The sequence below is a fragment of the Trachemys scripta genome, chromosome 4, assembly GCF_013100865.1.
Source record: "Trachemys scripta elegans isolate TJP31775 chromosome 4, CAS_Tse_1.0, whole genome shotgun sequence".
In the NCBI taxonomy this organism is placed as follows: Eukaryota; Metazoa; Chordata; order Testudines; family Emydidae; genus Trachemys; species Trachemys scripta.
Genome location: NC_048301.1, coordinates 95,060,020 through 95,084,700, shown reverse-complemented (window position 1 = coordinate 95,084,700; position 24,681 = coordinate 95,060,020). Strand labels below are relative to the sequence as shown.

At 41.9% G+C, this 24,681-nt stretch overlaps 1 protein-coding gene across 2 annotated transcripts in view; it reads right to left on the bottom strand.

Annotated features, from left to right (window-relative positions):
* The window catches only part of DKK3 (dickkopf WNT signaling pathway inhibitor 3), a 68,018-nt gene extending 43,568 nt beyond the window's left edge, over nucleotides 1–24,450 (bottom strand). The window contains exons 1-4 of one of the 2 annotated variants that reach the window (XM_034769987.1): nucleotides 24,304–24,450; nucleotides 23,866–24,106; nucleotides 18,219–18,356; nucleotides 17,635–17,718 (exon numbers count right to left, since the gene is read on the bottom strand). In XM_034769987.1, coding sequence (XP_034625878.1) covers nucleotides 17,635–17,718; nucleotides 18,219–18,356; nucleotides 23,866–24,063 — 420 coding nt within the window. In that variant the 5' untranslated portion in view covers nucleotides 24,064–24,106; nucleotides 24,304–24,450. Of the gene's footprint in view, nucleotides 1–17,634; nucleotides 17,719–18,218; nucleotides 18,357–23,865; nucleotides 24,107–24,272 lie in introns of both variants that reach the window. The other variant, XM_034769988.1, reaches the window with a different exon arrangement.
* Between the last annotated feature and the right edge of the window lie 231 nt (nucleotides 24,451–24,681).

The window sequence follows — 24,681 nt, the reverse complement described above, 5'->3', positions numbered from 1 at the left end:
ATTCTTCCTTAAAAATTTCACCCATCTGGTTTAGATATGGTTTAGATCTGCAGAAAGTAAACTTGCTTTTTAAAGGGGGAGTTCCCTCCACGACAGGGAAATAGAAGAGCGTTGCTTCACTTTTGGCAGTAATACACCCTTCATTAAATACATTTCACTGCATCATTCACTAGATTGTCCTGTGCGATAAATTGTCTGGGGACTTCAAAACAAACAAACAAAAAAACAATGGGTATTGTGATGAAATTCGTGAGCTACATACGCTACAGCTACATACGCTCAACTTTTAGCTTACAACATCTTCTTTTAAAGCTCTTTTACAAGACATTTCAGCCAAATACAGTGACCTGTTGCAGCACAACATTCGCTGATTAAGTAGGGGGCGCAGGCTAGAGAGGTTTTGTGCACTTCGAAAAAAAACAATAGAATCTCTTTCAAAGCACAAGAACAACAAGCTTGCGATTTCCTGAAATTTATGATGACCTCTCTGTCAGATAACTTTTCTGTGCAATATTACTGGTCATTTGAATTCCCTCAACTTGCAGCTCCAACGCCACTCAAACAGTGTCACAGATCTCTTTGAAAGTGTGTGCCCTTCAGAGGAATCTTCAAATCTTTCAGCTAGACTTAACAGGAAAGATGTCGCACTTTCCCACATTTTGGGTTATAGAATCATAGAATATCAGGGCTGGAAGGGACCTCAAGAGGTCATCTAGTCCAACCCCCTGCTCAAAGCAGGACCAATTCCCAACTAAATCATCCCAGCCAGGGCTTTGTCAAGCCGGGCCTGAAAAACCTCCAAGGAAGGAGACTCCACCACCTCCCTAGGTAACGCATTCCAGTGTTTCACCACCCTCCTAGTGAAATAGTTTTTCCTAATATCCAACCTGGACCTCCCCCACTGCAACTTGAGACCATTGCTCCTTGTTCTGTCATCTGCCACCACTGAGAACAGCCGAGCTCCATCCTCTTTGGAACCCCTCTTCAGGTAGTTGAAGGCTGCTATCAAATCCCCCCTCATTCTTCTCTTCTGGAGACTAAACAATCCCAGTTCCCTCAGCCTCTCCTCAAAAGTCATGTGCTCCAGACCCCTAATCATTTTTGTTGCCCTCCGTTGGGCTCTTTCCAATTTTTCCACATCCTTCTTGTAGTGTGGGGCCCAAAACTGGACACAGTATTCCAGATGAGGCCTCACCAATGTCGAATAAAGGGGAACGATCACGTTCCTCGATCTGCTGGCAATGCCCCTACTTATACAGCCCAAAATGCCGTTAGCCTTCTTGGCAACAAGAGCACGCTGTTGATTCATATCCAGCTTCTCATCCACTGTGACCCCTAGGTCCTTTTCTGCAGAACTGCTACCTAGCCATTCGTCCCTAGTCTGTAGCAGTGTATGGGATTCTTCCGTCCTAAGTGCAGGACTCTGCACTTGTTCTTGTTGAACCTCATCAGGTTTTTTTTGGCCCAATCCTCTAATTTGTCTAGGTCCCTCTGTATCCGATCCCTACCCTCTAGTGTATCTACCACACCTCCTAGTTTAGTGTCATCTGCAAACTTGCTGAGAGTGCAGTCCACACCATCCTCCAGATCATTAATAAAGATATTAAACAAAACCGGCCCCAGGACCGACCCTTGGGGCATTCCGCTTGAAACCGGCTGCCAACTAGACATGGAGCCATTGATCACTACCCGTTGAGCCCGACGATCTAGCCAGCTTTCTATCCACCTTACAGTCCATTCATCCAGCCCATACTTCTTTAACTTGGCGGCAAGAATACTGTGGGAGACCGTATCAAAAGCTTTGCTAAAGTCAAGGAATAACACATCCACTGCTTTCCCCTCATCCACAGAGCCAATTATCTCATCATAGAAGGCAATTAGGTTAGTCAGGCACGACTTCCCCTTCGTGAATCCATGCTGACTGTTCCTGATCACTTTCCTCTCCTCTAAATGTTTCATAATTGATTCCTTGAGGACCTGCTCCATGATTTTTCCAGGGACTGAGGTGAGGCTGACTGGCCTGTAGTTCCCCAGATCCTCCTTCTTCCCTTTTTTAAAGATGGGCACTACATTAGCCTTTTTCCAGTCATCTGGGACCTCCCCCGATCGCCATGAGTTTTCAAAAATAATGGCTAATGGCTCTGCAATCTCACCCGCCAACTCCTTTAGCACCCTCGGATGCAGCGCATCCGGTCCCATGGACTTGTGCACGTCCAGTTTCTCTAAATAGTCCCGAACCACTTCTTTCTCCACAGAGGACTGGTCACCTTCTCCCCATGCTGTACTGTCCACTGCAGCAATCTGGGAGCTGACCTTGTTCGTGAAGACAGAGGCAAAAAAATCATTGAGTACATTAGCTTTTTCCACATCCTCGGTTACTAGGTTGCCTCCCTCATTCAGTAAGGGGCCCACACTTTCCTTGATTTTCTTCTTGTTGCTAACATACCTGAAGAAACCCTTCTTGTTACTCTTAACATCTCTTGCTAACTGCAACTCCAAGTGTGATTTGGCCTTCCTGATTTCACTCCTGCATGCCTGAGCAATATTTTTTTACTCCTCCCTGGTCATTTGTCCAATCTTCCACCTCTTGTAAGCTTCTTTTTTGCATTTAAGATCAGCAAGGATTTCACTGTTTAGCCAAGCTGGTCGCCTGCCATATTTACTATTCTTTCTACACATCGGGATGGCTTGTTCCTGCAACCGCAATAAGGATTCTTTAAAATACAGCCAGCTCTCCTGGACCCCTTTGCCCTTCATGTTATTCTCCCAGGGGATCCTGTCCATCTGTTCCCTGAGGGAGTCAAAGTCTGCTTTTCTGAAGTCCAGGGTCCGTATTCTGCTGCTCTCCTTTCTTCCTTGTGTCAGGATCCTGAACTCGACCATCTCAAGGTCACTGTCTCCCAGGTTCCCATCCACTTTTGCTTCCCCTACTAATTCTTCCCTGTTTGTGAGCAGCAGGTCAAGAAAAGATCTGCCCCTAGTTTGTTCCTCCAGCACTTGCACCAGGAAATTGTCCCCTACACTTTCCAAAAACTTCCTGGATTGTCTGTGCACCGCTGTATTGCTCTCCCAGCAGATATCAGGGTGATTAAAGTCTCCCATGAGAACCAGGGCCTGTGATCTAGCAACTTCTGCTAGTTGCCAGAAGAAAGCCTCGTCCACCTCATCCCCCTGGTCTGGTGGTCTATAGCAGACTCCAACCATGACATCACCCTTGTTGCTCACACTTCTCAACTCTATACAGAGACTCAGTTTTTTCTGCAGTTTCATACCGGAACTCTGAGCAGTCATACTCCTCTCTTACATACAACGCCACTCCCCCACCTTTTCTGCCCTGCCTGTCCTTCCTGAATAGTTTATATCCATCCAGTTGTTGCTACAGATGAAACTTCAATGAAAACGATGCAAGAATTCCTAAACAATCTGATGGAAAATTTTTAAATGCAATTTGAGATTTTTAGTATTCCAAAGGATTTGCTTTTATTTGTTCGTGATTCGTTTGTTGTCTCTGCCGATGGACCTTGCCCTTCTGAAGCAAAGAACATTTTGATTCAATTGGTGAAGGTGCCATTCAATTAGAAATTGTAAGGCTCCATACCTCAGATGTCTTGAAGGCAATATTCAGATAAGGGGGACTGTGTGATTTCTGGACTCAATATGCTGACGAGTTTCAGAATAGCCAGAATCTAGCAATCTTTTAATGATGTTCGGATCAATGTACCTCTGCAAATCTGGGTTTTCTACCGTGAATAATATAAAAAAACATCACTGCAATCACCTGACAGATGAGCATTTTTACCACTGACCTCCTACAAAGCACTCTTCACAAAGCTTGCCATGGCAACCTCCCATTAGAGATTACCACAAACACAGGTAATAATGTTGATTTATAAACTTTGCTAAAAGATGGAAACACTAATATTTATATTGCAATCAATGTCTTTCTTTAATGGCAGCTGAAGGTTTGCCGCCCTCCCACCCCCGTCAGCTTTCTATGCAAATGACCCGCCTATTGTCATTAAATTCTCAAATAGTCCCATGGGTAGATCTAACTGAGTATCACTGCTCTATAAAATCCCACTTCCTAGTATGTTGGGGTGAACAGAACCACAGTGAAGAATTTTTACCTATTACCGGTATTTCCTGCATCTTGAGTTCACTAGTCTAGAGGTGACAGGTTGAACACCTTTATCAAGATTGTCTGACAGCAGTAATTAATAAGAATGCTATTTTTAAAAACCCTTTGGACTATTGAACTATCATTCTCCAGACAAAGTTTCCAAACACACAAATGAGAGCACAAGGTTAGACACATACTCACTCAGTATCAATCAACCAAATTACTTTTGAAGGCTGAAACTTGGCACACTTAATATGAAATGACTACGTAAAGCAATAGGTAGGAAGTTCCGTATTAGTGGACCTGAGCTGAAAAAATTCTCTTACTGCACCCTCTGACTCCACCTGTCCATAACTCGTGTCCAGGTAGCAAACTTTCCAGCCACAGAAATAAAGAGCAGGCACTAGGAAAGAACCTCCACAACAGTAAGTACTTGGCAACCAGGTGCCATATCTGAAGAAGCAAGGAAACCCCTTCGCTGACAATATACCTTGAAAGTGCAAGAAAAATGCCAAGAACTAGACTCCTAGTACTACTTTGAAGAGAACTCTCCTTAACCTCCCCAGACAGAAGTAATGACCCGTAACATCTACCGAGGACATACAGTCATTCTCAACAGAGCGTCTACTAATGAGATATGGAAAGACAGGAGGAAGGGAATTTTTTCCAGGCAACTGCACTGAAAAAGAACATTCTCATGCTCCTGAAGCTCTCTGGCATATCCCCGCTGAGAGACTGACATCTGTTCTACTCTATTTGAATGAAGTGGACTTGCAGCACCAAGATGAATGCTTTAAAAAAATGTGATTTAAAAGTGCAGTTGCTAAAAACTATTCTAACTTTTTGGGTGAAATGAACACACACACACACACACACACACAAAAACACTAGCACTAGAAAGGAAGGATATTAAATTAATTTAACTTATTACAGCGTGTGAGAGTTTCACAGCTAATCTCCAAGTAACAAACATCTGAGCAGAGCAAATTCTGTTTTTAATTATTTATGCATCACTTAGTCTAGTTTACTACAGTTAAACAAAGGACAAGCAAGCAGAATGGGGTAATATTTTGACCCTGATACGGTACCAGCAGAGTCCTCGTGACTCAAATTGTTTCCTGTACATGAGCTTTTGTTTTTCCAAAAGTACATACTAAACACTGTGTCCCAGGAAAATAAATTATGCGATGTTTTGACCTCAGTCAAGACTTGGTATAAGTGTATGCAAAAAACAATGACTTCACCAACCATACACCCATTTACACCTGACCTGAATTTGGCCCCTTAAAGGGATGCAAGCTCTTTGGATCCAAACCTGGCATCTATCAATCCTAGCTGAAATCTGAGAAAGGGAATGTTAGTCTGGGAATTTAAATGGCGCCTCTCAACAGTGCAGCACCTCCCAAGAACTAGACTTCAGTGCCAGAACTGGCAAGGAGCCCAGTTCCTGTTCTAGGAACTTGAAACAGTCAGATAATCTGATGGCCTCCATGTGAGAATAATATCAACTGAGATATTCTGTCAGAGTAGTTTGACGCTTTTTGTGATGCAGAGCCAAAGTGAAGCACTGTCAGAGGTGAAAGAATTTCCCTTTTGTTCTGTCATAGGTTATATTGTGCCAAGTGTGTATGGTGCTTAACAGGTGTAAAACAAGACAATGTCCCTGCCCTAAGCAGCTTACAGTCATTTCTAGTATTATCTGTATACATAAATAAGGACAACATCAATACACCTCTACCCCTATATAACGCTGTCCTCAGGAGCCAAAAAATCATAACGCAGTTTCACCTATAATGCGGTAAATCGAACTTGCTTTGATCTACCGGAGTGCACAGCCCCGCCCCACCCAGAGCACTGCTTTACTGTGTTATATTTGAATTCGTGTTATATCAGGTTGCGTTATATCGGGGTAGAGGTGTACTTACAGGATGGGGGACTCTATCCTGGGAAGTAGTGACTCTGAAAAAGAATTGGGGGCCATGGTGGATAATGAGCTAAACATGAGCTTTCAGTGCAATACTATGACTCAAAGAGCTAATGTGATCCTGGGATGCATACACAGGGAAATCTCAAATAGGAACAGAGAGGTTATTTTACCTCTATATTTGGCACTCTTGCAACTGCTGCTGGAATACTGTGTCCAGTTCTGGTGCTCATAATTCAAGGAAGACATTGATACATTGGAGAGGTTCAGTGAAGAGCCACAAGAATTATTAGGGGATTAGAAAAAATGCCTTATAGTGATAGATTGTGCTCTTTGAATCTATACAACTTAGATAAGAGAAGAGCAAAAGAGAATATTAGGAGGTGACTTGGTTAGAGTCTATAAATATCTACATGGTGAACAAATATTTAATAATGAGCTCGTCAATCTAGCAGAGAAAGTTATAACATGATCCAATGGCTAGAAGTTGAAGTGAGGCAAATTCAGACTGGAAATAACATGTATAATTTTAATGGTCAAAGTAATTAACCACTGGATCATTTTACCAAAGGTTGTGGTGAATTCTCCATCACTGACTATTTTAAAATCAAGATCAGATGTTTTTCTAAAAGATCTGCTCTAGAATTATTTTTGGGAAAGTTCTATGGCCTGTGTTATACAGGAGGTCAGACTAGGTCATAATGGTCCCTTCTGGCCATGGAATCTATTAATGTTTTGGGGGATGGGAGAAAGGTTAGTAGGGTGAAAAAACAAGAAGAGAAGAGCACTGTGTGTTTATCATTTGATGTTAGAACTCCCCCACCATCACCATCTACAGGGATATTCTGAAAAACAACAAGGAGTCCAGTGGCACCTTAAAGACTAACAGATTTATTTGGGCATAAGCTTTCGTGGGTAAAAAACCTTACTTCAGACTAACACGGCTACCCCCTGATAAGGGATATTCTGAGAGTACCAATGCTGACAAATAGAAAAGAACATTTTTACAGTGGGCTAAAATCCCCACATTTATTATTTGTATTACCATAGCATCTGTGAGCTCTTTCCTTGGACCAGAAACCCACTGTGTTAGATACTGCACAAATCCAGAATAAAAAACACACCACCACAAGAGTGTCTACACATTCTATGGGTTTTTAATATCCCTCTGCCTTTAAATCCTGGCTGTCACTATTTATGAGCTTATTGGTAACTCTGGAGGCCTCCACAAGAGACAAATAAGAAATTAATGTAAGAAACTTCTAAGAATGATCCAAAATAACTTTTCTATAAATCATATCACAGTTTTAATATTTATATCTGTCATTGAGGGCTAAAAACAAAATCCGTCTCTCAGCAGAAGAGGAGAAGGGGGATTCCTAGCTTTCCACTGTGTGATAGACCCAGACCAGTTGGGAACAGCAGAGTAGCAGAAGGGAGATATATTGGCCACTGGATAAGTAGTTTTCTGTTCCCTGAGTGACCAGAGCAGGGGCTGCTCCAGGCTAACAGACCACCTGACTCCAATTAATCTGCTAAGAGTCAGGTGAGGCAATTAAGCACCTGACTCTAATTAAGGCCCCTCTGATGCTATAAAAGGGCTCACTTCAGTCAAGCCAGGAGGAGCTAGGGAGCCAGAGGAGAGGAAGTGTGTGTGAGTGAGGAACTGGGAGCAAGAGGTGCGCAAGAAGCTGAGAGTGAGTAGGTGTACTGCTGGAGGACTGAGAAGTACAAGCGTTATCAGACATCAGGAGGAAGGTCCGGTGGTGAGGACAAAGAAGGTGTTGGGAGGAGGCCATGGGGAAGTAGCCCAGGGAGTTGTAGGTGTTGTGCAACTGTACCAGGAGGCACTCTAAACAGCTGTAGTCCACAGGGCCTTGGACTGGAACCCGGAGTAAAGGGCGGGCCTGGGTTCCCCCCCCTAACCTCCCAACTCCTGATCAAACACAGGAGGAATTGACCTGGACTATAGCTTCTACCAGAGGGGAAGGTCTCTGGACTATTTCCTGACCCACAGGGTGAATCTGTGAAGCGAGCAAATCTGCCAATAAGCGCAGGACCCACCAAGGTAGAGGAGGAACTTTGTCACAACTAGTATGGAACACTTTTTCTACCTACTTCTATTTGTGAAATGCTGGTCCTTAAAGCCATCTCATGCCAGGAATGACGGTCTCCTGTCCTTCTCTTTAGAGTAATTTTGAAACAAAATTCCTACTTTGGATGTAAGGAGAAAACAATTTTGTGGCTACTACTTTTATTATTAAAAATGGCTTCTCTTCAGTGCTCAGATACCATATGATGGGCAAACAAAAATAACTAAAGAAACAGACAGGATGTAAAAGCTGTTCTGGGATTTGGAATATTAGAAGTGATCCAGTTGTTGATGGACTAGTGGTCAGAGTACAGGCGAGGTGGTTAAAAGTGCAAAATAAATTGTAAAGAGCATGGTTTAAAATTGCACAATTTTAAACTGAGCCACAATCTCTTATTTATTTTAAAACGGGACTTCTTCTGCCATAGTAGCTTTCTTCATTTCCATATCTATAATGTCCAATTATAATAAAAGGCATTTTAAGCTTTTTTAATGATCTTCCAGTTGCTGGTATTATGCAATGAAATATATTTCTTGTCCTGAAGCTACTGTATTTGAATATTGGTTGGTCGCTGTTTTGAAATGAAACAGTCTGTGGTTACAAGAGGGCAACACTTTTTAAAACTTTCTTCACCAATAAACTGAAAAGAATCAAACAGACAGATGTTTACACTTAACCTTAATCTAATAAATTCAGATTTCTACACAAGTATGAAATCTTATTCATCGTAAATCATCTTTCTCCTACTAATTCCACCTTATTTAATCTTCAAAGAGCCAAGAGGGTCTCTCACATCTAGAGAGTTACAACTTTAGAATATCTAGCCTACAACACACAATTGTTAAAATGTGAACTGATACTCCAACTTCCAGGCCTGAGATTTTTTCCAGCAATTGTTCCCTTCTTTTCTTTCACCGTCTATAAATCACAATCAGCTGTTATATGCATCCACAGAAATAATTTGCCCTGCTATCCTTCTGCTTCCTCTGCATCAGTCACCTTTAAAAAGTCCATTTGTTTGGTTAATATTATATGGTTGTCTGTATAAATATTTTGTTCACACTCCCAAAATGGTAACCATACATTGTGAAATCTGCTTGTTTCTGGTATAAGGCTATTCATTTTCCCCCCTATTGCAATGACTTCCATACCTTGTTTCTCCGTTCCACTAATGCTGGAGTAACCTGTCCTCTTCCTGAATGGGTCCTTTGAAAATCAGTGTCCTGTTCTGGACTATAACCTAACAGAATCACCATGGGTTACCTTAAATGTTACTATAGTCCTTCAAAATTCTATCATCTAAGAATATTCCCATCATATGTGCAGAAAGGTCCTTATTTCTACATCCTCTCCAGCATTTGGCTTTAAAAAAAACAAACCCACCACCAAACAGCACAAAAAGGTAACCACAGGGGTTTTTTTTAAATCCGTACTCCCTGTCATTTAAATATTTCCCAGAAAGTTGGAGCTCTCTTCTGCACTTACCTCCTCAGCAGTTCCTATTTGAAGAAGCTTCTCTGAGTTGGAGGATGGAGAGAGGAAATGTGCCAACGTATTGTGGCAGAAATATCAAAAGGCCACTAAATACAAGTTTAAAAATCATGGCACTGGGCATGCCACAGAAGCAATTAAGCAATGTCTGCTAAAAGGCCAAATTTTCCAAAGCATTACCTTTTACTTCACAGCTGTAAGTTGTCTGCACCCATTATTAAATTGCAAGCAAAAACCTGGCAGTTAACAGTGCAAGCAATTAGACTCAGTGTAATCAATTCTCACAATTTTATCTTGTAACTCATTCTTAAAGTCCCATCTGCTGGAATCAGGTATTTGCATGAGAACTTCAGCTTTCGTTTTTTTAAAAAGTAAGTTTCTATCCCCCATTATTGCAGAGAAAAAAAAAATCTCAAAAATGTGAAAGAAGTGCATGCTAAATACTCACAAACCAGGAGGAAGGTAAAAATAATCCAAATATTTATTATTTCAAAAATCAACTATAAGCCACCGTAGTCTCAAGATTTTTTGGGCATGACTCATGGTTTTTGAATGTTTGAGGTTAGCAATACTAAAGATTTGTATCTGCAGTTTATTTGGAGGAGGGCTGTGGGCACAAAATGTGAGTGCATATATTCTCTATGAAGACCTCCATGACTCTAGAATTCAATTCTTCCCATAGGCTGGATGTGTCATGGCGTTTAAGTTGTGGGGCAGTTGATCACTGAGATGAAGAGTTCACTGTATTGACTGTAAATTTTGCTATTGCGTAAGGACCACTAATGAGTAGGATGGATGATGATAATCTTTTTTTTTTTAATCAAAATCTATAAATTGCATTTGCAAACAGGGAGGCTGTCTCAGCATTCCATAGATTTCCTTCCAAGTATTAACTTCAGCTTTTGTGAAACAACATACCTAATTTTCCATATTCAAAGCTGTTTAGACTAATGTGATCAACAAGTTGTGAGTTTGTTTTAATATTATCAAAACAGGCTACCAGGAAATCATTTCTTTTCTCTTATGAGTCTCCAAACACACTTATACCAACTTAACAGCATTTCAATAAACCAATGAATGTGTTTCTTAGAATATATTCTCTTCCCTCCCGCCCCAAAACAAAACAAAGAATCCTAGCAAATTTTATTATCTGCCCTTTTCAACTACCTTTTGGTACTTCACCACCACAATTAAAAAAAAAAAAATACACCCCAGATAAGTTGCTTGTTCATTACCCAAAACTGCACAACAGAATGTCACCCTTTTGGATAAAAGAAATTTGGTTACAAAAGAGCATCTATTATCTCTAAATCTATTATTTAGAAGGCAATCCAGGTCATCTCAGAACCAATTTTCAAAAGTTTTCATTTAACATTACTTGAAGAATTTAGAGCTTATACACATATTGTTTTATAAGTCTGTTTTTTGGGGTTACTATTGCTTGATATACCTAGATAAACAGCAGAGAAGTTAATTAGAAAGAAGAACTGGCAACAAAACAAAAGCCAAGCACAGATACAGACACTTCTGAGTATTCTGAAATGTAACATGGCAGTTATTCAAATGAATTAGGGCAAACTTTTCAGAGAATTAATTGAGTCTACTCAGTGCAAATAAGGGGTGCAGACCTGAGCTGTAAGATGACTGAGACGGATGTATTTAAAAATAATAATAATAATAAAGATTATCTTTTCTTCATTGATGCCCTTAAGTTTGAAAAAGGGAGCTGTTCTATGGTGAAATATGTTCTAATGCTGCTGAGTGAATACTAAAAGTGCAGATACAGTCTGGGCAGAGAAGTGGCTAAAAATGGCACTTTATTATTCAAAATATCTGGTCCTATAATTGAGAAGTTCAATCAGATCTTCAACTGGAGTGAAGTGATGCATATTCATCTGGCGCATAATCTCAGGACAGCTGTGGGTTTTGGTGGCCAAATTCCATTCCTGCTCCAACAGGACGGGGAGCAAGTCCAACTCTCCTGCTGAGCACTTAATTGTAGACTCTTACATTCGAAGTAAGTGTTATGGATGAAAAAGGACCTAAGAGAGCACCCAGTCCATCTCCCTGCCAGTGCAAAAGTGTTCCCTAATAACTCATTTTCTAGTGTTTGTCCACACTAGACTTCAAGTATCTAAGCAATGGGACTTCTACCCCTTGCCTTAGGAAATTATTCCTCAGTCTAACATATCTCACTGGCAGGCTATTTTTCCTATTATGTAGCCTAAATTTTTTCCTTAATTGTATTCCATTACTCCTACAATAGTTCTATCCCCTTGTACCACCCTAAGTAACTCATATTCTTCTCTGATGTTTACAAATTTCAAATACTTGTAGACTTATAGCCCTCCATTAAGCGTTCCTTGACCAAGCTATAGAATTTCCCTCTTTTAATCGTTCCTTAAAAGACAATCTCTCCAAGCCACTGTTCATTTTCGTTGCTCTTTGTTAGCTTTCCTTCGGGTCCAGCAATATCTAACTACAGCAGGCAGGCACGCATATAATTAATATAATAAATTAATTATAATATACACACACACTACAAATCAACTCCAGCAAATATTTAAGTAGTTTTGTTTCACTAATAGCAACAGTAATGATCTTGGTGCAGGATGTACCCTAGTGATTAGTGACCTGAAAAATAATGTCTCTTAATCTATCACTAATCCCAAGGAAATGCCTTGCATCTTCTCCATGACTGGATCAAGGCCGCCTGCCCTGGAGCTCAGTGAGAGATGTACTATGTCCTATGAAACTGTTTTAGCCACAATATTAGTGGTGATGACTGCATAGCTAAAACAAGACATTAAAGAGAAGTCCCTAGTGTGGCTAAGTGGATAAAGCACTTCACTAGGACTTGTCACACCCCAGATTTCCCTCCAGCATGGGCTTAATGGGTGACTTTGGCAAGTCACTTCACCTCTCTGTCTCAATTTCCCCTCATCTGTAATATGGGGATAATACTTGCCTGCTTTGTAAAGCATTTTAGGATCTATGGATGAAAAGAGCTAGGCATTTTTATTCTGTCCGTCTTTACTAACTTTCCAAATAGAAGTTAAAAAAAATGTGTTCCACTTTTTAAAAGGAAGTGGGGGACTAATACCTGAATTGTGCGCTCTGCTATGAAAGAGGTTAAAATATCCATTGCTGCTTGTGAGCTATTGCTGAGTGCATAATGGCCAATGTTTGCCTGCACAGTCACTGGATTGCCAGCACTATATCTACCTCATTATTGTACAGAGCTTTTTATAGATTCCAAGGCTAGAAGGGATCATCTCTCCTCCAGTATAACGCAGGCCATAGAACTTCCCCAAAATAATTCCTAGAGCATATCTTTTAGAAAAACATCTAATCTGGATTTTAAAATTGTCAATGATGAAGAATCCACCATGACCCTTGGTAAATTGTTCCACTGGTTAATTACTCTCACTGTTAAAAAACGTATACCTCATTTCCAGTCTGAATTTGTCTAGCTTCAAGTTCCAGCCACTGGACTGTGCCATCTCTCTCTGCTAGATTGAAAAGTCCATTATTAAATACTTGTTCACCATGTAGACATTTTTAGACTATAATCAAATCACCCTTTAACCTTCTCTTTGTTAAGCTAAATAGATAGAGCTCCTTTATTCTATTACTATAAGGAATGTTTTCTAATCCTTTAATCATTCTTGTGGCTCTTCTCTGAACCCTCTCCAATTTATCAACATCCTTCTTGATTGTAGGCACCAGAATTGACACAGTATATTTGAGCAGTGGTTCTCAAACTTTTGTACTGGTGACCCCTTTCACATAGCAAGCCTCTGAGTGCGACACCCCTCCCCCCCTTATAAATTAAAAACACTTTTAATATATTTAACACCATTATAAATGCTGGAGACAAAGCAGGGTTTGGGGTGAAGGCTGACTGCTCGTGACCCCCCCCCATGTAATAACCTCACGACCCCCTGAGGGGTCCCAACCCCCAGTTTGAGAACCCATGATTTAGAGTCGGAGAGATTGCATATAAAAACATATCTAAATTAAGATATTTACAGTAATATTTTGTATACATGTAGATCTACAGCATCAAGTATTTATGGTGTTGCATAAGTAACAATAACCCCAATATCTCCTTTGTCAAAATATATAGTTAAAGAAAATGTAACATACAAAAGTGTTAGACAACATCATAGTTATTACTATCCTCACCCAACTAAGAAAATTCCAAAATATGAGCTGGAATAAAGAAAATTTGGCTATTTTGATAATAAAAACAAATTATCTGAAAACAATTTTGAAAAATTTAAGATACTACTGTACCACCACTTATGTTTCCTTTATATATGCCATATGGTGACTCTAAAAAGCTTCTTCTCTGAGAGAGACTTAATTGGGGGAAGGAGTCATTAACATGAGGAAAAAAATATATCTTTGAAGTTTTCAGCTTTGGGGCTTTAAAATATATTACACTACAAATAGTTCTTCTTATAAACCCAGCCACTTTAAACAAATGTCTAGCAAACTATGTACTAGGAAGAGCAAATGAAAGAAGTTTAAGTCTATGGCGTGAACTTGCTGGGGAAAATCTAGTAGTAGTTCCAAGAAATACTCCATACTGACACGTGTCCTTATTAGCAGGAATGCTGCATGACTTACAATGTGGCTGTCATTCTACTTTGGTACACGGCTTGCCAGGAAGTTAGATTACAAAATTAGTTTCATTCCCAAGTACTACACTGCACATAAGAGATATACATTAACCCCTTCACTGGTACAAGTACATAACTGTGTTCCACATTTTTTTTTTTAAACAAATCTCCCTGGTACCCAGATTATACAGTGTTTAAAGCCTTAAATCAGTGTGGTTGGATCTGGCCCTAATCTAGACAGACACTGTTCAGTATTAGAATATTATGCCTCTTCTGTTTACCAGCAGACAAGCAGTAGTCATTTGAGATCTGCAAGTGAGTGGTTCCTTTAGCACAAAGGGTCCATAAACATAAGCCATTCCAAGAATTCCCATGTTCCTTGCACCCACACTCAGTTTCTCCCTCTGCCAACTTTCAATCACTGCAGGCACCTTCCTCCTCTTTCCCCCAATTGCTTCTTTCTAGTCTCCTCCTTACCCTAGTGATGTCAGGCCTTGGGCCTTCTCTGTTGCCTTGATCCCTTCAATGTTATCTTCAGCCTCACTTCATTAACCCATTACAATTTTCACCCTGACTTATTTCCTCATACAATTGTCAGCATCACTGCTCTCCCAGCCCCATGGTATTCAGCCTTGTTTTCCCCTCCATCCCCTTGGCCATAACACCACCACCACCAAGAAGCCTGGCTTACCCTCACTACTGCAACTTCAGCTACTTCAAGCTGCTGCTTTACAGTGCTGCAGGACTGCAAATTGGTCGGTGCAAGTATGGCATTTTGTTATATCTCCCTTAGCCGTACACCAAGAACCAGTGGGGTGATCTTCCAGTGTGGAATGGAGGATAGACTTATAAGCCAGAGACTCAGGGAAGTGTTGGTTTGCCTGCAAGCAGCTGTAGCACTGGTTTAAAAAAAAAAAGGTTCTCCCCACGAAAGATGGCAGCCCAGAAAAAAGAAACTAATTACTGATAGCAAAGCAGTAGCAGTGCACTGTTATTCCAGTCCATACTGCCCAGGGCCGGCTCCAGGCACCAGCTTAACAAGCAGGTGCTTGGAGCAGCCAAGGGAGAGGGGCGGCACCTGCGGCAATTCGGGGGCGGCAGGTCCCTCACTCCCTCTAGGAGCGAAGGACCTGCCGCTGAACTGCCGCCGCCGATCACGGCTTTTTTTTTTTTTTTTTTGCTGGAGCCGGCCCTGATACTGCCCCATGCCAGCATGCCTCAGTGTGTCCCTGGTGATTGTCTCTAGGGTTTAAACCGATTCCAGTTCTGAGGGTGATCTATGCAACGTTAACACCCCTTCCTAGGGAGTGGACTGAGACAACCAATTCATTTTGGCTAGGACACCAAAGAGCTGCCAGGCAAAAGTTATTTTCCAATCAAACCAACACAGACCAGACTAATGATTCTGAACTACAAATAGAAGGTACTTTAAACAGTTATCAGTGTCCTGGATAAATTGTAAATATTCATGCAAGATAAAGTTATTACTGTTTCAATAATTAATATTTTATTATATTTGCTAGCAGCAAGACTTCTCAAACATACATGGCTATCGAGAAATCCCCTTTCATCTCCATTTTAATAAAGTTGGTGGAGAAATTTTCATGCTGATGCTAACAGAACAAGTTTAATTGAAGTTCAATAATAGGATAAAGGGCAGTAAACCACAAAGGAGTATTATTATTCCACACAGGCTCCCCGAGCAGGATTGAACCAGCAGGTTGTTCCAAGAAAGAAGCAAAATAAACGTGAAAGATGTGATAACATCAGAAGGTGCCAGGAGGGGCGAAAAGAGACAAATCGCAGCAATATCAGAAACCAGAAAGCTGTCGTAACCTAAGCACAGTAAGTGGAAGATTTATGAAAAGCAAGGTAAATTTTCGCTCTGCAACCATTTCAGTGTTTGACTATCATTGGTATTCTTTGATTACCTGACAAAGTACGTCTCTGATCTAAAACTTCAAATTCTCAACAAGGTAAATTTTGGAACCATGTGATAAATTACATATTTTGCACCACTGACTGTCTCACCTGCACTCTATCCATTAAATCCAATAGGATTCCTGATGGTAGTAAAAATAAACGTGTGTATAAATGCTTGAAGGAATGAGGCCTGATTGCTCTCTACCAAGTTTATTCCTTACATTTCACCACACTGACCAGCTTCAAACAACCATCTTCTTAAAAAATAAAGCCACAAAATTCTCTCTCTCCAAAATACTGAAATTCCATTTTCCCAATCTCTGGTATTACACTAGCTTGAAGTGCAGAATGAGCAATATTCTGCACCACTGCCTGAAAAAACCTAGAGTTTTGTTTGTTTGGTTTTTATATTTAACTATTAAATCTCTCCTAAAACTCACTTTTTCAGAGATGCCCATAAATAGAGATTTGAACAAGAGATGTGAAAAATAGAAGATGGCTATAAATAGTACCAATAACTTTTTCTAAAACTCTCTAAAGATGTTTTCTGTAAAGTATGAGGCACAGACAGAACACCTATGGAGTAGAGTGACACCAAGGAAATATTAGCTTTCATTGGAATGATCTGCATAATCAGGATGTGCCAATACCCCCATCCCAGCTCATACCAACAAAACCTTTATACCCACCATCATGCCAACCCACAACATCAGAATTCTTCTTCCACAGTATGCTACACTTCAAACCTTGTGGTGCTAGGTACCAGAAGGTTGTGAGGAACAGAAGATACTGGGAGTTTATACTGTTCAGGCAGTGGACTATAATTTAATGTCCTTAGCCATTGGCCTGCCTGATCGTGTTGCTTGGATATCTGGCTGAATGACATCATGCAGCAGCCAAAGAACACAGTGAAGAAACCACCTACTCTGATGTTCTCTGTACCCCACAGATGGCTGAACTTCAGCAGTGAAGAACATATACATCAGACTCTTTTGTGCAGTAATTAATTTGTTATGAAAGAGGTGCCGGGGCTCAAGCAATTTTTTTTTTACATTCATAACTGATGCAGCAAGCCCAGAGGTGCCGGAGCTATGAACTGCCAAGGCTCAGCCCTGGCACAAGTTAAGCACTGCTTTTGTGCTTTCTCAGGCAAAACTCCCATAAGACTTTAGTATGAGTTTGCATGAATGAAGATAGCAAATTAGTTTGTAAGGTTCTCTGGGATCCCTCAGTAAGAAGGGAACTATACAAAAAAAAAGTGTCAGCCTGACACTGGCAATTCCTAGTAGTTAAAAAGTGTTTTGAAGTATTACTTTTTGTGTAAATCTAAGTGGTTTGTTTTTAATATTTAAAAGTTCTGCTGGGCCGAGCTGTAAACTGAACTGCTTTATTCTAGATGATAAACAAAAACATTGACTTTAATTTTAAAAGAAAAAAAAAGTGGTCTTCACTCACATGATTCCTCTTGCTTTCTCCATCTTTTATAGATGTAATAACGGTCTCAGAATAGATTGTTGATCCAGTTTTGTTATCTGTAACCTAATATGTCAACAGGAACAATAAATTAGATGAATATGAATGCCATTTTAGTCCTCTGTTACTGTTTAGTACAGTATTACTCTAATGTTAATCCTGTTTATTTTTCATTTCCTGCCTTGCAATAGTGACTGCAGCTGGTAAAAGTGGATAATGAATCCCACTATTCTTTTTCAGAATGTCATAGTAAAGAAGTTACTCAATCAAGTCTTGAGCAGTGATCACTCTTACATTCCACAGTAAGTATCATATCTGTAGTCCATATTCTCCAGGCATTACTATGCAGTGTGAAAAGTCACTATAGCAATGGAACAAAACAAGCCATTTTGCCACATTAACCATTTGCCACTTCCCCACCTAACCGCTAATTCTAGAAGCAAATCATATACAAGACGTTCATGAACTCAACTCTAGATTCTCTAAAATTTTTCAACATGTGACAAGCTCTTACTCTGCAAGGCCAGTACAAGCAAGGGTAAATAGTTATATGCATTGTTTCCTACCTTGTCAATTTCCTGGTGGGTATGAATGGTTTTATTACCAATTTTGGTGTCTGTGTTGGATTCATTATGGTAGCTGGGAGGTAAGTTTTCAAAGTCAACTTCTGATGGGTTTTTTGCCCCTTCTTCCTCAGCCTCCATCTAACAAATGCAATAAACTAGTGAACAATACATTCATCATTGGTGACTTGTAACCTTAAGCAGAAACAGTAAAATAGAGCGAGCAACACTTTTTGTCCTACCCTAAACAGTGTCACATTTATTAGTACTGATTTCTATTGTATGAAAATGCTTCCTCGGCTATCTCAAAAATGAGCATGCCAGCTTTTTTAATGCAACAGACTGCCATGTCATGATACTGGAGCACCAAACTCTTGAGCAGTAGGCTATTTAAAGTATGAGAACAAGGCAGCCTTTCTATGGAATTGAATGTCAGGAGGGTAAGTGGGCGCTGCAGAACTTCTTAATATCCACCATGGGCTGAAACTGAGTTAACATTTAATCAGTAGCAGGCCTATCTACTTTTCCCTGATAAACACTACTCCTGAGATAGATTGTCACACCTGAGGAAGAGCAGGAAAAGGTTCTGTAAGGACAAAGAGCATCATCCGAAGTCACTGAAGTCAAGAGAAGGTCTTTCATTGGCTTTGGATCAGGACCTGCATGCTCAATCTTGCACTCCTTAACAACAAGCAAAATTCCCATTGTATTGGAGTGCAATCACAGCCTTAATTCTGCCCCATGCATTCCCAGTGCTCTGATCACACTGGGAAGGAGATGATGGGATCGCTCTTTGAATTAAAGAGTAAAAAAGGAATGGAATTTTAAAGTGCACAAAACCAAGAAAGAAATCTTTGTGAACAAGAGAAACCTGCTGGGAACATTAACAGAGTTCCAAATAAACCAGCTATTTACTTGAGACCTCTATATTAGGTCTAAAATACTGTAAAGTTCACCCGGTTGAGCTTTAGAATTTTTTCCAGGGGACATGTCCCACTGGTGATGGGTTTTCTTTTTGAGTGTCTATCTTTTTTCTAACCGTTTTTGCTGTGGCCATTTTTAAAAGTGTGTAATATTTACAATACCTCATACCTCAGTTCTCTGTACCCCTCATTGTTAATTTAAAATTAGTAAGGATGTGGTTACCATAGTTGGACCATAGCCAATCTTTCTTTATTAAGCACTGACAAAGCACATTTGTCACTGTACAATAAAGACATGGTCTCTACTCCATTGGGGCTTACGATCTAAATTAAACACACAATAGAGGACTGATGTACAATACAGCAGTTGTGCAGATGAAGATCAAAAGTTCAGATGTAGTGATTTTAATTAAATATTTTTAAAGATTTGTTTTTCAGGTGGTTTATCACAGAAAGGCTTCTTGGAATAACTGATTTCTGAGAAGGGATTTAAAGAGCAAAGGGTCTATTTGAGGCACAGTATAAAAAGGAAGATTTGTAAGGGGCAATATAGAAAAAGGCTCCTTGCAGAGAATGGGGAGGATTGTAGAGGACGTTTTTGTGGATAATACACTGGACTAGGACTTACAGGTTCAATTTCTGGCTTAGTGATCTTTCCTTTCCTGTGTGATCTTGGGCAAGTCACTTAGTCTCTTTGCATCTCAGTTCCCCATCTGTAAAATGACAGTAACACATTCTTTCTCCCACTCTGTCTAGTTTATTTACACTATAAGCACTTCAGGGCAGGGACTGCCTCTTACTACATTTTTGTACAGTTCCTAGCAAAATAGGGGACTGATCTCCGTTGAAGCCCCGAGATGCTACTGTAATACATACAATAGATTGGAAGAAGGCCTGTGTTAGTGAAGGGCACTAGGAGGAAATGATATCAAAGATAAGCAGGAGTGTGGGTATGTACACAACTGGAAGTGAGGGTGAGAAATGTGAATACGAGCGGAATGTCCAAATGGTGAAAAAGGAAGATTGTTTCTGCAGCAGCGGAAGCATTTTGGCTCTCTCTGTTTATATGATGTGCTCATCACCACAGTATCTGAGTGGCTTCCCTCCCGCATGATACTTCATATTGTGGATAGACTGGAGGAGAGCAAGGCAAGAGAATAGAAAGGAGATGACTAAAGCATGAACAAAGGTTATAATCGAAGGAAAGGTGAAGAACATTTTTAAGAGATTATATAGAGAAAAAAATGGAAGGAAAAAAATATGTTGAGCAGGGAGAGCGTTTATAGGATAGAGGTAGGGCACAGAGCGAAAAATGTGAAAATTCTGCTGCATGGCATCAATTTTATCCTTTATGAAACTAGTGGGATCCTGCTCAGAGTGAAAGGAGAGAGAGAGAGGGAGGGTGTCAGGAGACAGATATAGATAACAGTCGGAAAGGTTGAAGGTGCAGGTGAAAGTGATCTAAAGGATCAGTGCTGTTTTACCAGGAAAATGATCATACTCAAGGAGGTAAGAACAAATGTGTAGAGAAGGAAGGCTGCATGGTGCCTGGATTTCAGGCACTCAGTAGCATGGAAACAGGAGCAGAGGAAGCAGATATAAAGGGTAAGTAGAACTGAGGATCAAAAGAGTGGGGCAAGTTTAGTGGGAGGAAGGCACCTGATAGCTGCAGAGAAGTCCAATATTAATAGACACGTCACATTTTAAGATGTTAGTTATCTGGCAATTCTGGACTTCTTTTAAAAAGTCCAATCCAAAATTTTTGACCACGAGTGCCTAAAATAATCAAGAACTGTGCATGCTAAACTCCTTTGGAAATCTGACATGTCTGTTTATGTGGCTAATTCTTGAATTCGGTGCCTAAAGATTTAAAATGTGGGCCCTCATTCATAAAATGATGTAATGACCTAACGAAGTTCATCTAGTTATAGAATATCAAACCATTTGAAATTTTCTCCTCCTGTTACAACACAGAGTTGAATTTTTAAAAAACTGTTCCCAGATTGAGAACAAGTTTCAGTCTAGAACAAAATTTTATAGTGCTGCTGTTAACCACTGAAAACAACTACTACTAATGGAAATTCTGACACATTCTTAAGGATAGTTGTGCCTGAAGCACAGGACAAGGCTGTTTTCCATGGAATAAGAATTTGCACATTATAAAGAGAGATTTTTATGTGGATTTAATGGAGCTGGATGCAGACAGCAAGGGTATAATGTAATAAATGAGTAAACCAAGTCTGTGTTCCATCTTAGGGCTCATTCTGTTCTACTGCAGTACAGAAGTGTGAGTTTACTTGTACATCAAGGATAGAATAGGCACACTCCCTTATTTCCATCTGCAAAAAGACAACATCTCAGAGGAATCTGCTCCAAAGTTACTACATTTTTAGGCCGCATATTTAAGCTTCTGAGAGAGCTTTCAGGGCCAAATGCCTGCAGGGGAAGCCTTGTGACAAAAGCGTGCTGATAGGAAGCCAAAGCAGAGCTACAGACAGAGGCAGACTGGGGTCATAGGGCCTCCCCATAGCTGACGCTGTGCCTCTGGCCAACAGCCTGTGGGAATCTGCAGGACATGGGAGAGAAGCTGCATGCCAGTGGAAAAAATTGAGTAAACTATGAGGAAACAGTAACACCTGAGCACAAGTTACTTGAACTTTTAGTTCATTCTGTGTGACTGAAAGTGCAACTAAGACAGACTATTTTCTCTGCCATTCAGGGAAACTGACAGCTTGATGCAGCTGAAACATCTGAAATATTAAGAAATAATTTCCACACAGACTTATGATGCAACCATCTAAACAAAAAATACACTGCATTCCATTTCTGTACTTTCGTTACAGTGCTCCATCAGTACCATGTCAACATTCTATAAGGAAAATGCTGACAATCTTGCATTAAACATTTAGGGATTTGAAGTTAGGCAGTAAAATTCACTATGGGCTGACTGAAGGGTCTCAGCTCAACAGTTAATACAGTCATTTAAAAAATATATAGTTTTTTCTATTTTAAAATGGTAAATTCTGCCTTCACATTTTGTCCACTGCTCTCAGTAACTTCATCCGAAGCTGCCTACAGCTAGCCAAGGTTAGAATTTGGCCCTAAGAAAGGCTCAGGGGAGAAAGGAAAGAGGGAGTTAACTGGACAGTTTAAGGTTTCAAAACTTCTTTAACAAAATGAATTTTGGATCCGAATTTAGGCCCTGCTCCCAAAAGTTGCTGAGTGGCTTCAACTGCAATTGACTTAATAATAGGAAATAAGCATTTGTAATAAATAAATAAAAATACCTAGGAGAGGGAAGTTTAAAAGAAAAATACCTTGTTTTCTGCACAGTCAATTCTCTATTGGTATAGGTCAGCAACAACTTACTAGCCCCGGGATGGTCAACCTGAGCAGGAGCCAGACTTTACCAATGGATGTTGCCAAAGAGCCACAATAATAAGTCAGCAGCCTCCCATCAGCTCCCCTCCGCCCCCCCCCCCGCTCCCAGCACCTCCCACCCATTGGCAGCCCTGCCGATCAGCACCTCCCCCTCCCTTCCTGCACCTCCAGATCAGCTGTTTCGTGGCATGCAGGAGGCTCTGGGGGGAGGAGCGAGGGCACTGCAGGCTTAGAGGAGGGGGCTGAAAGGGGTGGAGTGGGGGCAGGACCTATGGCAGAGCCAGGGGTTGAGCAGTGAGCACCCCCTGGCACATTGGAAAGTTGGCGCCTGTAGCTCCAGCCCCAGAGTCGGTGCCTATACAAGGAGCCACATATTAACTTCTGAAGAGACACATGTGGCTTCGGAGCCACAGGTTGGCCATCTCTGGATTAGCCCCTGGGAGCAAAGGGAGGGGTTGGGGGAGCTCTGAAACACAAGTGAAATAGCTGATGCTTCCAGTGGCTACTCAGTACAATAACTAAAGGCACAACAGAGCCCCAAGAGTTATTTAAAATGCCTTATTTTGTTACAACTGGGAGCTACAGGCAAAACTTTCACTGACACTTGAATGACACTTCTGTCCGCAGAAGTGCAGAATCAAGCCCCACACGCTCAACTTTAAGGGCCCGATGCAGCAAGTGAATGAGCATTTCCTAGGAAAGCATGTGCTGAATCTCTAGCCTTAAATGGGATTCAGGGAGATTGACAAGTAACATCTTTGAGGGGAATCAAAAACCTTTGAGGGGAATCAAAAACAGAGCAAGATAAAGCTCAGGGCCTAACGCAAACCCATATTGCACCACATGCACTACTGAAAGGCTTTCCAGCAGAAGAGGGTTTTGAGAACAGGAAAGCTAAAGCAAGAAAACAACCTTCAGTCTTTTAGATATATTAGTTTCTGATTCTGCTGCTTTTTACCTTTGATGGGCATTAGGAGGACTCTCAGATTGCTCTGACCCCAGGATGAAGAAATAAATGTGTCCACAAAGTTAATGATCTGCTGCTACATGGGAAACTCCCTCTTCAAATACTGGAGAGGAGAAGGCAGCAAGGGGTGGGAAAATATTTCAAACAGCACAAAAGGGCTACACCAACACACACACCCTATACACACACTGCATAGCCACACACCCCACTCGCCTCCTCAACCCTAAAGGCGCACACCCGAACAGCCTAGACAGCCCCACACACACACAACCTTCGGCCGAGGAACTATCCCAGCAAACGGGGGGAAAGCCCCAGGCACTAAGACTCTATCCCCCCCCCCCCCAGGCGGGATGGGATCTGGGGGGCGGGGATGTCTCACCTCCTTGACTGCGTTCCGCAGCTTGTGCTGCGTGTCCTCCATCAGCTCCTCCACCTCGCGGAACATTTCGTTCAGACTGGCCTCCTCCCGAGGGAAGCTCGGCTCCGGCTCCCCGGGCGGCAGCTCGGCACCGCCATCCGCCGCCGGAGCTGCGCAAGCGCCCCCCAGCAGCAAGGGCAGGACCAGGACCAGGAGCATCCTCAGCCCTGGGCGGTCGCCGAATCCCAGCCGCAGCGGCCGCCTGGGAAGGAAGAAAGACAAACGCTGAGCGGGCCCGAGGAGAGCCCGGCAGCCTGCTCGCTGCGACGCCTCGCCCTGCCGCTGGGGCTGGGTCCCCATCGCTGCCCTCCCCCGGCTCCCGTGCCTGCCCCCAGCGCTCTCCATTGCCAGTGCCCCCGGAGACTCACGCTCTCTCCCAGCACAGAAGCGCTCCCTGACCTGTGTCTGCCGCCGCTGCCCTAGCAGCCCTGGCGAGCCGGGGAGATGCGCGCGGAGCTGTGAAGCCTCGGGCCAGCGGCGCGGCTCTGCTCCGCTCTGCGCCGCGCCCCTGGGGCTCGCAGCAGCCTCCTCCGCGGCCGCCTCTGTTGCTATTGGCTGCAGGAAGCCGGAGAAAGCGGGGGCTGAGTGCGGTGTGGGAGGGACCAGGTGCCTGCTTGGTCTCGGAGCAGAGTGTGGGGGGCGGGGGCTCGGTGCCAGCCTCCTTTACAGGGCCTGGTAAGCTCCCCAGCTCGCTCAATGTGAATTGGGGGGCGGGGGGACACGGCTGAGGCTGCCAGGCTTTGCCCAGCCCAGTCCCTCATTGGCAGCTTGCCCGAA